Genomic DNA, 14,902 nt, shown 5'->3' on the forward strand with positions numbered 1-14,902 from the left:
AGAAAATAGCTTAATACAAATAATGCGCAGGCGTATTATAATAATAATTACTTTGGTAAGCCACATTCCACTCCTGAAATATGTTCTTAATCAAACAAATGACAAGTGACACTTGACATTTCAGGTTAAGTTTTATTATTTGGTAGTGTCTCATATACACTTAGTGGGAAGAATATGTTCCTCACTCCAGTGCGCGCAGGACTCCTTTTACATCATTTTAATTTAAAAGTAGCATAAAAAATACTCATACTAGTTCAAGTTATAATATTCCTATTTTATATTAGGAATTTTCATGGTCCTGTGCAGATGCGTAGATTCGTAAATGCCCAATTGCAAATTTTTGGATTTTCGAACATAGCTTCTCGTAAAAACAAAAAAACAGTAAAACCACGTTCGGATTTTCGGGTTAGGGGGGCAAATATTTAAATTTTGTTTATCATGGAAGTAACATTCATGTTTAAAAAAATGTAGAATCATCTTATATTACATATGTAAACCGATCTATTGAAACAAATTTTAAAGTGGTTTAATAGGAATTGATAACTTACATTGCTCCAGCTGGCTTTATTTATTTATTTTTTGTAAAAATGTCTATCAACAGAAATTTTCCTGCTCTTCAAAATGATAGAATTTTAAAGGCAGCAAGAGGCCAAAAACCAGATAAAATCCCTGTCTGGGTCATGAGACAAGCAGGGAGATATTTACCAGGTAAAGCAATTTTTATATAAGCATATGAGAGGCCATCCAAACTCACAATCCCCTAATATTCAGAGTTTCTTAATTCTCTCTTTAAAAAGCACATGTCAAGTAGTATTGCAAAGTATACAGGATATTCTATATTCTTCCTGAGTTAAAATCACAATATATATTTTTTTAAATTTTCTGCAGCATAAAAAAAACTTTGAAAGAAATAAGCATAACACATTTTAAAACAAATCAGTAATTTAGAATATTTAGGCAAGCTTTAGTCAAGTAGTCATTTAGAAGATATCCTTGCCAGAAAACCAAAACATTTCTTATTAAGTTAAATTTAATTGATTATACCCAAATTTGATGGGTTAAGGGGTGCCGCAGAGATCTCACCAGGATCCTCTGCTATTTTTTAAACCAATTAAAACACTGTTTTAAGTAGATTTCTTCTAAATTCCAATTTAGACTTAGACTACATGTATCAATTACATTTTGATGAAATCTTTGAAGGTACTAGGATCATACTAGAAACAACATTAAAGCAATAAAAAATATAATGGTTCAACCTCTCACTATAATAAACCAATCTATAGCCTGCAATACATTTCCTAAACTTTTCAAAACTGCAAAGGCAAAGAATAAAGGCTCAATTGATGCCTGTAACAATTATGATCCCATATCTTTGGTACCAATAGGTACTGTCAAAAGTTTATGAACATATTTTAAAAAATCAAATTAATAGACACTTTTAGTCTAACAAACCTTTTCCCATATAGTGGGTTGGGAAGGGCGGAAAGACTTTTCTCTACAGAATGAAAATGCCAATCTTATTGTCAAGAGATATGCATTTCGATTAGTTCACTCATCATCTGATAGACCCTTACACTACATGGCTGTGATGTTTACCATGCCATACATCAACTTGAATTCCGGAAAAACAAATCCACAACCACTTCACTAATAATATCTTGAAAGGTTTAATAATTTCTTGAAGGTTAAATACCTTGATTCTCTTGCACAATTTTTAGGCTTCACAAAGGCATTCACACACATCTTTCTAGTATGTTTGAAATTAAGCCATTTTACTTCTTGACTTGTATCTCTCTAATCAAGATCAATATATCTATTGTGACCAATGCAATTCCCAAAAACAGTCTGAAGTTTGGGGTACCACAAGGATCATAGGGCCTTTGCTGTTTCTCAATACCAAATTGCCTATCTTTAAACAATTCAAAATGGCAAAGTCTTAACATCGCTCTTAGGAACAACAATGAGATTGTACATGATTCCTTGCCTGACTCTGGAATGGAAGCTATATTTCTGGGTGTACATTTGGATGCTGGATTAATCTGGAAAAAACACTTGGTAAATCTCTCAAAAAATCTCAATCTCTTGACAACTGTTCTTCAACAACTTCCAAGTAGTTATTCACTCCTACCCCACAAGAAACAACAATAATCTTGTATCTGACTTTAGTCATCTGGAAAGATCCAAAAATATCTAAAGATATTTGGCAATAATATTCTTTAACTGTGTACCAGCTAGAATTAAAGATCTGAACTTAAATCAGTTCAAAAAACCAATCAAGATATATATCATGTGCCTTCTTTTCATTTGAGGTGTACCTCAGATTCAATTTCACATGTCTCACATACAGTCTTTTTTCTCTGGAGTCTGAAATATACTCTGAACTAACTGTATGTTTGAAAGAGTGGACTTGATGAATAAACTTAAATTTTGCAGATTCAAATGTGTCCTTTCCCAATTTAAAATTTGTTACCTTGAACCCTAAAACCAATCAGTAAGCTAGAAGTTCTTCTTGATTACTTTGGACCTTTTAAACCTTTTTTGGGAGCTAGAACTGGCTGGCCTTTGCTTATAGAGTTAGTTAGTTAGTAAGGTTAATATTTTTTACTCACTGTTATTTCGTCTCTTGACTATGAAGTTTTTTATTTCCTTTAATTTTCTAGAATACTCAACTCAAAAAATTCTTTATTGTCAATATAAACATAAGAGTTGTAGAAAAGGCCAAAAAATAATATAATTTACAACAAAATTAGACTAAAATGTAAAACATGAAAAATACTTAAATGCTGATCAATCCCTTAAACTATAGTAAGCTTTACTAGTGAGAAATGTCTTTGTTTTTATATCAACGCTTTTTCAGTCTTAAGTTTTCTTATTTTCAGTGGAAGATTATTAGACTAGGAGCAGATTGCATATCACATATGGGACTCAATAAGATTGAGTATGTAATTGATTTGTCTATTGAAAGACTCCATCGAAATTTACTGAAGGATGTCATGGTGACAGGTTTATTCTTCAAATAAATACCATTGAAAAAACATTGAAAATTAGTGATATTGGTTTTAGAAACATTGAATGTTAAACAATTTGTATCACATCAGTCTTATTTTCAACAAATATGTTCTTATATTAGCCTCCTTTTGAGCAACATCTGAGTCATGCCAGAGGATTTGCAAACAATGTAAATTTGTTAGATAGTTGTATTTGTGGAAGATGCTTGACGTAAATGAGAAAAATCAGAGGCTGATCCCTCCGCCACACCTACATTTATATTAAATTTCTCAGAGGTATCACCATTAAGCTTAAAACCATCAAAGGCCTTTGAGAAGTCACAAAACACAGCTTCTGCAATCTCACCAGTGTTCAGATTTTATAAAGTTCTAGAAAACTAGAGTTAGCATCTTTCATGAAAGCCAAACTGGTGAAAACTTAATAGGCCATCCTATTTAAAAATTAAACCATCCCCTCAACAATAGTAGACAATAACACTATGGGTCTAAAATAAGCAGTACAGTTGTGTTGACCCCCTTTGTAGATAGGAATAATCACTGCTCTCTTTAAGCAAGTCAGGAAAACTCCAGACAAGTGAAAAGTTAATTGCCTTAGCCAAAACCTGCCGAGAATACTTTTAGTAAAAGCCGATCCCGACCTGATAGGCTCATCTCCATTAGTTGGAGCAAAAAAAAAATCAGCTACTTCCACATTGGTTAGGCTCTTGGGGTCTATTTCCTGTGAAATATTTGCTAAAAGTTTACTAGCAATACTTATTACAGTAGAAGGGATTGAGCACATTGCAATCTAAAGTGCTTGGAGGAACAAAAACATTATTTTTGCCCCTTAGGTCATTTATAATATTCTAATACTTTCTTAACTATTAATTTTTAGATTTTTATTTATATTATATTTTATTTAGTTATATTACATTTATAATTTTATATTGGCATGACCCATTAATAAATAAATAATAATAATTTGAACTAAAGCACACAAAAAAAATGCAGGTTCTAATTTCGGTAACAGATCTACAGATGGTATTCATATGGTTTTTAGAAAATATTAACTATTGCTTAACTATTGACAAACTATACAGATTGTAATACAAAGAGAGGGTCAACAAAGCAGTCTTCCCTATTAACTTTATAACAAATGCCCTGGAGTGAAGAAATTAAGTGGATATTTTCTGTGTGAATTGCATAAAACTTATTTTTTTAAATAATCTAGTGTTAAAATCATATGAAATCACTTTAACAGTTTTGGAATACATGACTACTTTTAAAAAATAAAAATCAATTATTAACAGACATCTTTTCACGCTTGGCACGTTTGTAGACCAACATTGGCAATCAAAATTATTTTACTTCCTTATTTTTTTACAGAATTCCAAGAGTTTAGAAAGCAACATAGTTTTTTTGAAATATGTCAGAACCCAGAGTATGCCTGTGAGGTAACCCTGATGCCCTTAAAACGGTATGACCTGGATGCAGCTATTATTTTTAGTGATATCTTAGTGATTCCCCAGGCACTTGGAATGGAAGTTTTAATGAAAGCTGGAGTTGTAAGTAGCTAATTATGATATTAATCTTATCGTCCTTATGAAGTTTTTTTTTCTTATTGCAACACAATCAGTTAGTTATGTGACATTGTTATCATCTTCAATTATATAAAAAATGTTTTTGATTAGATATGCTTTTTGTAATATTTATTTTTTAAATTTCTTATATAAATGCATTTGGTTTATAGGGTCCTGTATTGCCAGAACCTCTAACTTTGGAAAAAGCTGCAACTTTTAAAGCTGATGGAGCTGCGAAAACACTTGAATATGTAGGAGAAGCCATAAATCTGACCAGGCACAGGCTAGATGGAAAAGTGCCAATATTTGGATTTAGTGGTGCACCTGTAAGAAATTTCATTGTCTGATCAAAATCAAATATATTGAGCTATTTTATTATAGTGGACTCTCATGAGTTACATGATTGAGGGAGGTGGTTCAAAAACCTATTCTAAAGCAAAAAAATGGCTGTATGCTCATCCGGAACAATCACATTCACTAATAAGCATTTTAACAGATGTAATTATAGATTATTTCGTAATGCAGATTGAATATGGAGCTCAGATAGTGCAACTGTTTGACAGCAACGCTGAATATCTTAATAAAGATCTCTATGCTACATTTTGTCTTCCTTACTTGAAGAAGATCTCTGTAGATGTAAGGAAAAAACTCAAAGAAAAAAACCTTGAAGAAGTTCCAATGGTCTGTATGCAAGAACTTATTAGATTAGAAGCGCCTGCTAATTATTCTTGTGATTATAGGTCCTATTTGCAAAAGGAGGCTGGTACTGTCTAGAAGAGCAAGCAGACTTAGGATATGAAGTTCTGGGCATAGACTGGACAGTAGAACCAAAATATGTCAAAAATCTTCTAAAAAATAAAAATGTCACTCTTCAAGGGAACTTAGATCCAACAGCCCTTTATGCTCCAGGTGCTGACCTGAAAAAAGTTACCCAAAAAATGCTTGACGCTTTTGGAGGTGACAAGTACATTGCCAATTTAGGGCATGGAATATACCCTGATGCCCCAATAGAATCTGTTAATGTCTTTATTGAGACTGTTCATGATTTTATTGTATAGAAATGTTATTATTTTGTTGCTTATATTGGTGGTGTAAAGAAAAATAAACATTTAGTATTAATGTTTGTAATATGCAGTATGCACATTGATTTTTAATTAAATGGGGTTAAATATCTCCAGTAATCCATAAACCTTAGTTAACAGCTACAAAATAAGATATTGAAATTCTAAAAAAAAATATAGGCAGATTCAGATTAAGGAACAAAAAAAACCTCATTTTTAAAATATAATATATTATAAATTGTTATATGAAGTAACTTTTAAACTTTTGTAAACTCGACTGTGTAATAATAACCTTGGCAAAGATAAATTGTAAATCTTCTTGATCAGGGATCTCATTTAAAACTGTAGCATTCTTGTAAAGCCATCGAATTTCTTCTCCTCCAGTAGGTATCCTAATTGTTATTTTTTTTCTACCTGTCACAAAAAGTACGAAGTCTTCTAATTGTTGCTTTAATTCGTCTAGACCTACAAGAAAAAGCGTGAAAACTGTTGATATTAGGGCAGAATGAGTGCTTTTACCAATGCCTTTTTGAGCAGAGACCAATAGAAGATCTTGGTCAAAATGTTTTTCTTTCAATAAATCACACTTATTTCCCACAGGTATCACTTTGCTTAAAATATCTTTGCCTTCAGACTGTTTTTCTAGCCTTTCTAATGTATCCAGGACATGCTTTCTTTTGTAGTCATAGCTTTCTGATGATATATCTTCCACATGTATGATAACATCCTACAGAATAACAGGCATAAGAACTTTACACACAGTTTAAAATAAAATAATATTTTGGAGACTTACAGCTAACAATGCATCTTCTAAAGTAGCCACGAAACATTCTACTAAATTAGCTGGGATATCAGATATGAACCCAACAGTATCAACATATAAAACATTGAGTCCAGAAGGTAAATCTCCCTCATGGACAGTCACATCCAATGTAGCAAAAAGTTGATTTTTTGGCTGTAAGCTTTTTTCTCCTGTTAAAACTTTGATAATTGATGTCTTTCCTGAATTAGTATACCCTAAAAACAATTTTAAAGCATTTTTTTTGTATTTTATCTTATTTTTAGTTTTACCTACAACTGCTATAATAGGATAGTCCATTTTTTGCCTTCTCTTTCTCAAAAGGTTTCTTTGATTTCTAAGCTGCTTAATTTCTTCTTTAATTTTTTTTTCTCTACTTTGAAACATTAATCTGAGAGCCTCTGAGCTGTATGTTTTAAAATACAGCTCTTTTTCTGATTTTCTTTGGATATAATATAGTTCTGCCAAGGCCACCTAGAATGAATTATATAACATTCATAAAATGATAACTAAATATACAAATGTTTGATTTATTTAATGAAAGTTTCAGTCATAAAATAACTAAACCTATTATTAAAAACTGTATAGGTCACGAATATCAATAAAATCGTGATTAAAATACACACAACTTGCTAAAATGATTGATGAATTAAATATTCTACACACATATATAATTTTATTAGATTTGGCTTAAACCCTTTGCTGCTTGTTTTGATTTTACAATGCATTTTCTACTAGGTACTTATAATATAAAAAAAATATGAAACAAAAATTGTAATTTTAAACATTTTGGTGAAATTTCTTCATACTTTGATTTATATATTTTGAATAGCATTATAATTACCAATTTACCTGAAGTTTTGCATGTTTACTAGTTGCATGTTCTTTTAAAATTTGCATGACTATCTTATACTTATCCAGCACAGGCCTCTGAAAATTCTCTTGTAATATTTCTACTGTAGCTTTTTTCAAAGTACCGGAATTTATAAATATTGCGCTAATATCATTCCTTTTTAACACCATATTCCTAATTTTTTCCATAGATCCACTTTTAAACAATGATTTTCTATCTAAACTATCAAGGGGTACTCTAAGAGTCTCTTCTACTGACCAAGAAGGTAGAGTCTGAATAAGAGCAACAGCTTCAGAAAGTTGCTCTTCAGGTGATATAGACAGTTTACTGGGACCCCATTTAACATAGGGTTGTATAACAAGGCATCTATGGGCAGTTTTTATATGGCAAAAGTGGTCAACTAGTTTATTGTACTCACTGAAATACAAAACAAACATACATTAGGTTATATATTTATAAGCACCCATCCATATTAAAGTCATGTATTATCAGCATTTAATACTCAAAAAGTCCTAACAAAAGATAATTTTCTTCCCTATCTTCACAGAGATTTCAGTAAATTATTGTAGCATAGTTTGGAATTTTTGTCACCCATAAACACATCATTCAGTTATTCTCTTCTTGCCTGTAATAGTGTGTTAGTGCAAACTCTGTGGTACCAGAAGGTTCGCACTGTGTTTTTTTTTTGTTTTTACTATTTAAGAATAACATCAGATGTGTCATTGGTTTGGAAAGCCTTACTTCCAGATAATCTTAAACTTTTTAGAACAATTACATCTATTAAGGATTTGCTTATGCTTTTGAGGAATAAACATGCTTTTTAGAAGATCTTAAATTATGTTTTCTATGAAACACAAGAATCAAGAATTCCAAATAATATAATCCCAAAACTAAGTTAAGGATCTGAGCTGACTCAAAATCTGATTTTTCAACACAGTAAGAACTTCTCTCCATCTGTATTTAAGCAGTTTATTTCTTCTTATTTTGTTTCTATGTTAATTTTTGCTTATGTTCGAAGAACAACAATTAGGAGACCACAAAAAAAAACCTTAGCATAGCCTTTATTATGTGGTCTCCTAATTAACAATGTCACATTGATTAACTAGAAGAAGTTCAATTTAAATTTGTCAGGTTACTAGCATTCCAATTTATTTTCAACATTTTACATTACAATATTAATTGCATAAGTAACTAAATACTTGTGTGTGCTTATAACACTAACATTATAGAAAACAAAAATGTGTATATAATAACTTTAAAGTCCAACTTTAAAAAAGGTAGAAATAAACAATTGTGAGGAACAAAATATAAGTATGAAAGTCAGTCTCAGTCCAGACTCCACAAAACAAAAATATAAAATTCCACACTCTCCCTCCACTTATTTATTAAACATTTAGTTAGATTAAAATTCCCTACATGTTTCCGACACAGTGGTGTCTATCATCAGGGGGTAAAAGGTTTAAAATTGGTAACATGCCCACAACTCAGGGTTTAAATACATATCAAAAACCCACTATTTATTACTATTGTTTTCAATTTTAATTTTTATTTGTTTACATTCTGTTGTTGACAAGGACCGAATAGTAAGGCATTTTAAAAAACTGAATCTTGTTTAATAAATAAGTGGAGGGAGACTACAGGATTTTCATTTTAGATTTTAACTACGACTCCACTGTAAGTAAGGACTATTTCTTCACAAAAAATATATTTTATTTATTTAACGGATCACCCCTTTTTTTCAAAAATTATTAACAAAATATATAAGAAGGCAGATACTATGTAATTATATCACTTGTTGAAAATAACATTGTATGAAATCAAGATCATTAATTTTGAACGATTTTAACAAAAATATTCTCAACTGATCATGAGAATTGAACTTAACACAAATTAAACTAATCTATGACACTGCAACTTGAATTGAGAGAGAAAAATGCCAGTGAAGTTACAATCAATACCATTTGCCAATCTGAAAAAACAGCTAAAGAACTTATGTATTTTTTTGATAGTAGGGGATATGGGGGATATTCTGAAATTGATGCTGCTCAAAAGATCAGGACAAATCACCTGAAATCAGTTTAAATAATGTGCATAAATCAGAAAACTTTTGACCTCCTTCCAAACTCCTTACATTTAACATTGCCCTCATATCACCACTATGTCCACTGTTCTCTAGGAATAGGAAGCCTAAACCCACAATATCTCATAAACTTATCCTGTATAGCTTCAATCCTGTCAATATGCACCTGATAAAATGGAAACCACACAGGAGATGCATAATTGAGCAATGACTCTACTAAGGAAATAAAGAACACATATTGAAGACAGATAGTTCAGCAGAGTTGCACAAAATAAACCCCAACTGACTCAATCCTCTTGAAACAAATGAATCAATGTGGGACTAAAATGAAAACCACCCCCCAGGTTGCCAGTGATATTGACCCTGTTAAGGTCGGTACAGTCTATATAATAATTAGATATTATTGGCAACTTCTGTGAAAATGTTATGCAATGGCATTTCCCAGTGTTCAGAGACATTCCATTTTGAACAGACCATGCAACCAAAGTATTAATGTCATCCTGAAGTTTGTCACATGATACTATTCATTTTCAAATAAATGTTCAGGTCATCAGAAATAAATCTATTTTGATATTTAATCCTATTTGAAATTATGCAAAAAGGCTTAAAATATGCATAATCTCAACTTAACTCATTCCAACCCAACTATCAAAGAATTGGAATATACTTACTGTAAAAGTGGTTTTTAAAACTATTTTTTCATAGTTTTAAGTGCATTTTTTAGAAAACTTGTACTTGAATACTGGTTGGTTTAAAATTGCAGGTACAATTAAAATGTATAAGTGTCAAAATTACTGGAATTAATTTTTGCAAAACAGATCCACTACAAAATCGCTATATTGAAAGTGGTAAAATGCCTGTTGAAAAAAGAGGTGGCGCTAGATTAAAGGAATTAAATATAGTGAAAAGGAACTCTGTGAAGGCTTTTATTGAAAGATTAAAAGGTGTAGAAAGTCATTACTGTAGAGGTAAAAGTATGAGACAGTACCTTTCTTGTGATCTTTCTATTAAAAAAATAATGGACATGTACAATAATACTGCGCCCAATAATTTAAAGGTAAAAAGAAGTTTCTTTAGAAAAATTTTCACACAAGATTATAATATTGGCTTTGGGTCACCAGTTACCGATGCTTGCTCAAAATGTATCTCGGTATCAGAGCAAATAAAGACAACAAAAGATGTTAATCTAAAAAACCAACTTATTATTGAAAAAAGGGTACATAAGTTGCGCAGTAAATCATTTTTGAAGGAAGAAAAAGATGGGATGTTGACTTTCTCCTATGACTGTCAAAAAAATTTAGTAAATCTAAAAGTACCTGATCAAGTAGCATATTACAGTAGGCAACTATATACTTATAATTTTCCTGTTGACGTCTTCTTCTTAATTAACAAAAACAAACGTATTTTCGTTCACCTGGATGGAGCACGAATACCAAAAAAGCTCAAATGAAATCGCGTCTGCAGCATTTTACTTGCTTTCATTTATTGATATGAACAACATTAGGAAACTAAGACTTTGTGCAGACGGATGCGGAGGACAAAATAGAAACTCAGTAATGGTTGGCATGCTGGTCTACTATTTGAGTAAAATTTCTTCAATTTCTTTAAAAGAAATTGAATTAGTTTTTCCAGTCAGAGGTCACTCTTTTTTACCATCCGACTGTGTGTTTGGCAGAGTAGAGAAAAATTAAGAAAGATGCCTACTATAACAAACCCAAACACCTATACAGAACTCTTTGCAGAAAAAGCAACAGTTTTTAAATTAGAAGATTGTCAGGTACGAGATTGGCGAAAAACAGCTAAAGAGTGTTTTAAAGGAGCGCAGTCGTGGCATTTTAAAATATCTCAATGTAAGAGGATCATTCATACGAAGAACAAGAAAGGAGATGTGACAATGAGAGGAGAGGAATTCTATAGAAGTGATTTTGGCAAGTCTGTGAGTCTATGGAAGAGATAGGAAAAAATAGTCTCAACATAAGTCTTTACAATCTTCCAAAAGGAGTGCCCATGAAACCTGCGAAAGTTAAAGATATTCAAACCTTATTGAACTCTCATTTTGGTGACCAGTGGATGGACAATTCTGAGTGTGAGTTTTTTAGAAACTTAATAGAAAGCTGTATTACATCGGAAGAAATAATGGAAAACTCTGATACTATCCAAGAGGAAGAAGATGATAACTTTTGCCAATTATCAGAGGAGCCTAAAGACCTTAAAATTTAGTTTTTTAAAGCGTTTTTTTGTTAACAACCACTTTTGTTATCAACCACTTTTTTTGTTTATCAGTTGATAAATTAAAATTTGTCATACGAAATAAAATGTTTAATTTAGTTTAATGTTGGCCTTTTGCTTTATTTTGAGTTTAAATAAATTTAAAAAAATATGGGTATAAGACTACAAGATCTGTCTAATTTGTTATTCCATAATGCATCTAATCCACAGAGGTGTTCCAAAATGCATCTTGTCCAAAATTCAATTTTATTTTTAAGGCATTCCAAGCAAAACTGATTTATGGGACAATCTTTGTACATTTTTGAATATCAAAATGTATAATATTAAAGTGTTAATTTAAGCAACAATGCTGGTAAACCTCAACTTATCTGTTTTTTTCAATCTGCCAACAATTCTTCAAAGTGGACAAGAATCACTTTGGAATGACCCGCCTCATATATAAAATTAATTGTAGGTGTAGCATTGATTATTGAATTAAATATACCTGTCCGAAGTTAATAGTTCTTTCACATTCTCGGAAAGTGGTTCATCATCCTGCACACAAGGGGAAATATGTATTGGCCTAATAAGAGGCACACATCCTTTGAAAACCCGACCAATATTTCTCAAATTTAACATTTTATTCAACTAATTAATAGTTAAAAACAGGGTAAATACGTTTACTACCCTAAAGATTGACACTTAAGAACATCTTTATTCTAAGCGGACGCAAGACAATACAAATAATTATTTAATGATATATAAATTAAATTTCCATTTTATTTAAAATAACATACAAAAATTGTGAGACTATAACCTAAAAAATCAAAAGAAAACCTAGAAACAGGAAGACTGGATAGAGGAGAGATATCTCCTATACATGCTCCATGCATCGCGCTGGAGTCGACTAACAGAACCGGCTCGTTTCCCCCCTATCGCACGCATCTTATCGTATGTCACAGAACACAAATATATAGTCGTATGTTTTATTCTCTGTCACCTACAAATTATTCACCTTTATTTTGGTGATTATTTTTATTTGCATTTGCCAAGCGGGCATTGCGCACTACGCTAATGCGCAAACCACAATCCAAATATACTATTGTAGCGGTAGAGAACTTGCTTTCCAGGATTTGGCCAACCCAGCACAGACAAGATATCTCTCCTCCATCCAGTCTTCTTGCCTAGAAAGTATCATAGACAAGGCAAGAGAGGAGACCAAATTCAAAAAGTAGCTTTATGTTCCTAAATAAAGTTATTGACAAAGCCTTATTTAATCTAAGTCAGAAAAACTCAGAACTAGTAGATATCAGAAAGCAAAATAGAGTTAAAATAACTGTTTTTTTCAAATTATACATACATATTTGGTAATCAGGAAAAACCATCATTAGAAAACTTGTCTAAAGTAAAATATGCCTTAGTAACCAACAATCTTTTTAAATGCCCTTTAAATCTAATATAAGGGTTAAGTTTTCGTATTCGAAGACGAACGTGATTGAACATTTACTTACCCATGTACTTAAAATATCTTCTCACTTGTTTTGAATGTGGAATGGGCAACCGAAGGGGGGTTATGTAAGACGAGTTCCAAACAAATTGCCTCCTACAATTTCCTGCTTGTGCTTTTTGAAGACCACAGTTATTGCTTCAAGCATTAACAGTGCGGATCTTAATTGCTCTCCCTGCCCTCTTATCTTTTAAATGCGTTTATATAAAAATTTGCAATTTGGCTCACATCATTCGCAACCTAAATACTACATTTTGGTCCCTAGCTTATCTCCATATATTATTTACTCTTAACAAAATGGCAGCCTTTCCAAATTTTAGGTTTCGCATTTTTATTATCGTTTAAAATAATTAAACTTTAAGTAACACAAAAATGTAACTATTTTATTACAAAAGATGTTAAAAATGTGCATCATTAACTTCAAGGCAATAAAATAATCTATTGGATAACTTTTCATGAAGATTTTGGAAAGTGGCAACATCAATATTGCGACATGCATCAATAATTCTTTGACGCAGATCGTAGATTCTGGCTGGGTGACGTAGACTTTTTGTTTCAAGTAGCCCCATAAAATAAAACTCCAGAGGTGTAAGATCGGGCGACCTGGCTGGCCGCTCGGTAGGCCCTCGATGACTAATCCACCGATGAGGTTAAGTATTAGTTAAATATTAACATTTCTGCTAAAGTGAGGCGGTGCCCCATCTTGTTGAAAAATTGTTTCCAACTCAAATTCATGAAGATTGTCTTTAATAATCTCAAGGATCAGTGGTTCTACTGCATTTCCTAACATGTTTAAGTAAAAGCCTCCCTGTCAAATTTTGTTCTGAAAATAGAGGCCCAAATATTCTTCCCTAATATGCCAGCCCACACATTTATTTTTTCTGGGTATTGTGTGTGTGTCTTTCACGAAATATGTGAGATTTACGTCTCCCTAATAACGGAAATTTTGCCTATGAGCATTACCATTAAATTCATCACTGAAACAAATATTCTTCACATAAGCAGGCTGGCGTCCTATTAGAGAATAGGACGCCACTCAGAGCGGTCATTACTTTGCAGAATTCCATAGATCGATCAGGATCATCTTCTGTTAATTGAATTTTGAACCATTTGAATTTTATATGGATGAAATTTATGTTTTTAAGTATCCTTGTCGCCGTAGCAAAAGTTACATCACACTTGCCACTAACTGTGGAAGTAGACTGTTGAGGATCTCTTACCATAGCTGCTATAATATGCACCTGTTTTTCTTGTGGATAGCTGGGACGCCCTGGATTCTTCCTATTGCCAACACTAACCGTCTTAGTAAATTTCTGAATTACCTCGCAAATATACTTTCGACATACTGAATGGTCAGGAAAGCGAACATTAAAAATTCTTTCCGTCTCATGTACATTACGATTTCCACCGTAAATGAAAATACTTTCAATTTTTTTCAGCAAGGGGACGCCGATCAAGCATTCTCGATTAAATCAATGTTCAAATTACACCTGAAGGGACGTAGTAAAGAAAATAAAAATTCACAAAATAATATTTTGAAAGGCTGCCATTTTGCTATGGGTAAAAGTAATGACCTAATATTCTAGGACCATAAAGCATTGAATGAGAGCTTTGAAACGATGTATCGCATGACCCCTTTTTCTATTTAATTTAATTTTTGGCGGCGGGACGCCATTTTAAAGTTTTGCAAAATGAGCTAGGAACCAAAAAGTAGTATTTAGGTTCACTTAGGTCAAATCTCAACTTTTTATATAAACGCATTCAAAAGATAAGAGGGGTGGAGGGGGAAATTGAAAGCCGTATTGTATAAGCAACAAAGAGTCAAGA

General features: G+C 32.0%; 2 protein-coding genes across 2 annotated transcripts; one reads left to right on the forward strand and one right to left on the reverse strand.

The window, feature by feature from the left end:
- The first annotated feature begins 189 nt into the window (after nucleotides 1–189).
- On the forward strand, nucleotides 190–5,686 carry LOC126748834 (uroporphyrinogen decarboxylase). The gene is made up of 5 exons (XM_050458327.1): nucleotides 190–708; nucleotides 4,374–4,552; nucleotides 4,738–4,893; nucleotides 4,949–5,248; nucleotides 5,308–5,686. The coding sequence occupies exons 1-5, from the start codon at nucleotides 588–590 to the stop codon at nucleotides 5,623–5,625; spliced, it is 1,074 nt and encodes a 357-aa protein (XP_050314284.1). The 5' UTR covers nucleotides 190–587; the 3' UTR covers nucleotides 5,626–5,686.
- A 152-nt stretch (nucleotides 5,687–5,838) lies between these two features.
- On the reverse strand, nucleotides 5,839–12,469 carry LOC126748833 (putative GTP-binding protein 6). Its single transcript, XM_050458326.1, has 6 exons — nucleotides 12,074–12,469; nucleotides 7,280–7,697; nucleotides 6,700–6,901; nucleotides 6,422–6,645; nucleotides 6,148–6,355; nucleotides 5,839–6,093 (listed from the first exon to the last, which is right to left on the reverse strand). The coding sequence occupies exons 1-6, from the start codon at nucleotides 12,205–12,207 to the stop codon at nucleotides 5,870–5,872; spliced, it is 1,410 nt and encodes a 469-aa protein (XP_050314283.1). The 5' UTR covers nucleotides 12,208–12,469; the 3' UTR covers nucleotides 5,839–5,869.
- Between the last annotated feature and the right edge of the window lie 2,433 nt (nucleotides 12,470–14,902).

This window comes from Anthonomus grandis, chromosome 22 (assembly GCF_022605725.1).
Source record: "Anthonomus grandis grandis chromosome 22, icAntGran1.3, whole genome shotgun sequence".
NCBI classification, from domain to species: Eukaryota; Metazoa; Arthropoda; class Insecta; order Coleoptera; family Curculionidae; genus Anthonomus; species Anthonomus grandis.

What these genes read in the sequence shown, in the direction of transcription:
- LOC126748834 (XM_050458327.1), top strand. Translation starts at nt 588, where the DNA reads ATGTCTATCAACAGAAATTTTCCTGCTCTTCAAAATGATAGAATTTTA. An exon ending in AGCAGGGAGATATTTACCAG is followed by an intron (nt 709 to 4,373) that starts GTAAAGCAATTT and finishes ATTTTTTTACAG; the next exon opens with AATTCCAAGAGTTTAGAAAG. An exon ending in TTGGATTTAGTGGTGCACCT is followed by an intron (nt 4,894 to 4,948) that starts GTAAGAAATTTC and finishes ATTTTATTATAG; the next exon opens with TGGACTCTCATGAGTTACAT.
- LOC126748833 (XM_050458326.1), bottom strand. Translation starts at nt 12,207, where the DNA reads ATGTTAAATTTGAGAAATATTGGTCGGGTTTTCAAAGGATGTGTGCCT. An exon ending in GTAAACATGCAAAACTTCAG is followed by an intron (nt 6,902 to 7,279) that starts GTAAATTGGTAA and finishes AATTCATTCTAG; the next exon opens with GTGGCCTTGGCAGAACTATA. An exon ending in TAGAAGATGCATTGTTAGCT is followed by an intron (nt 6,356 to 6,421) that starts GTAAGTCTCCAA and finishes GTTATTCTGTAG; the next exon opens with GATGTTATCATACATGTGGA.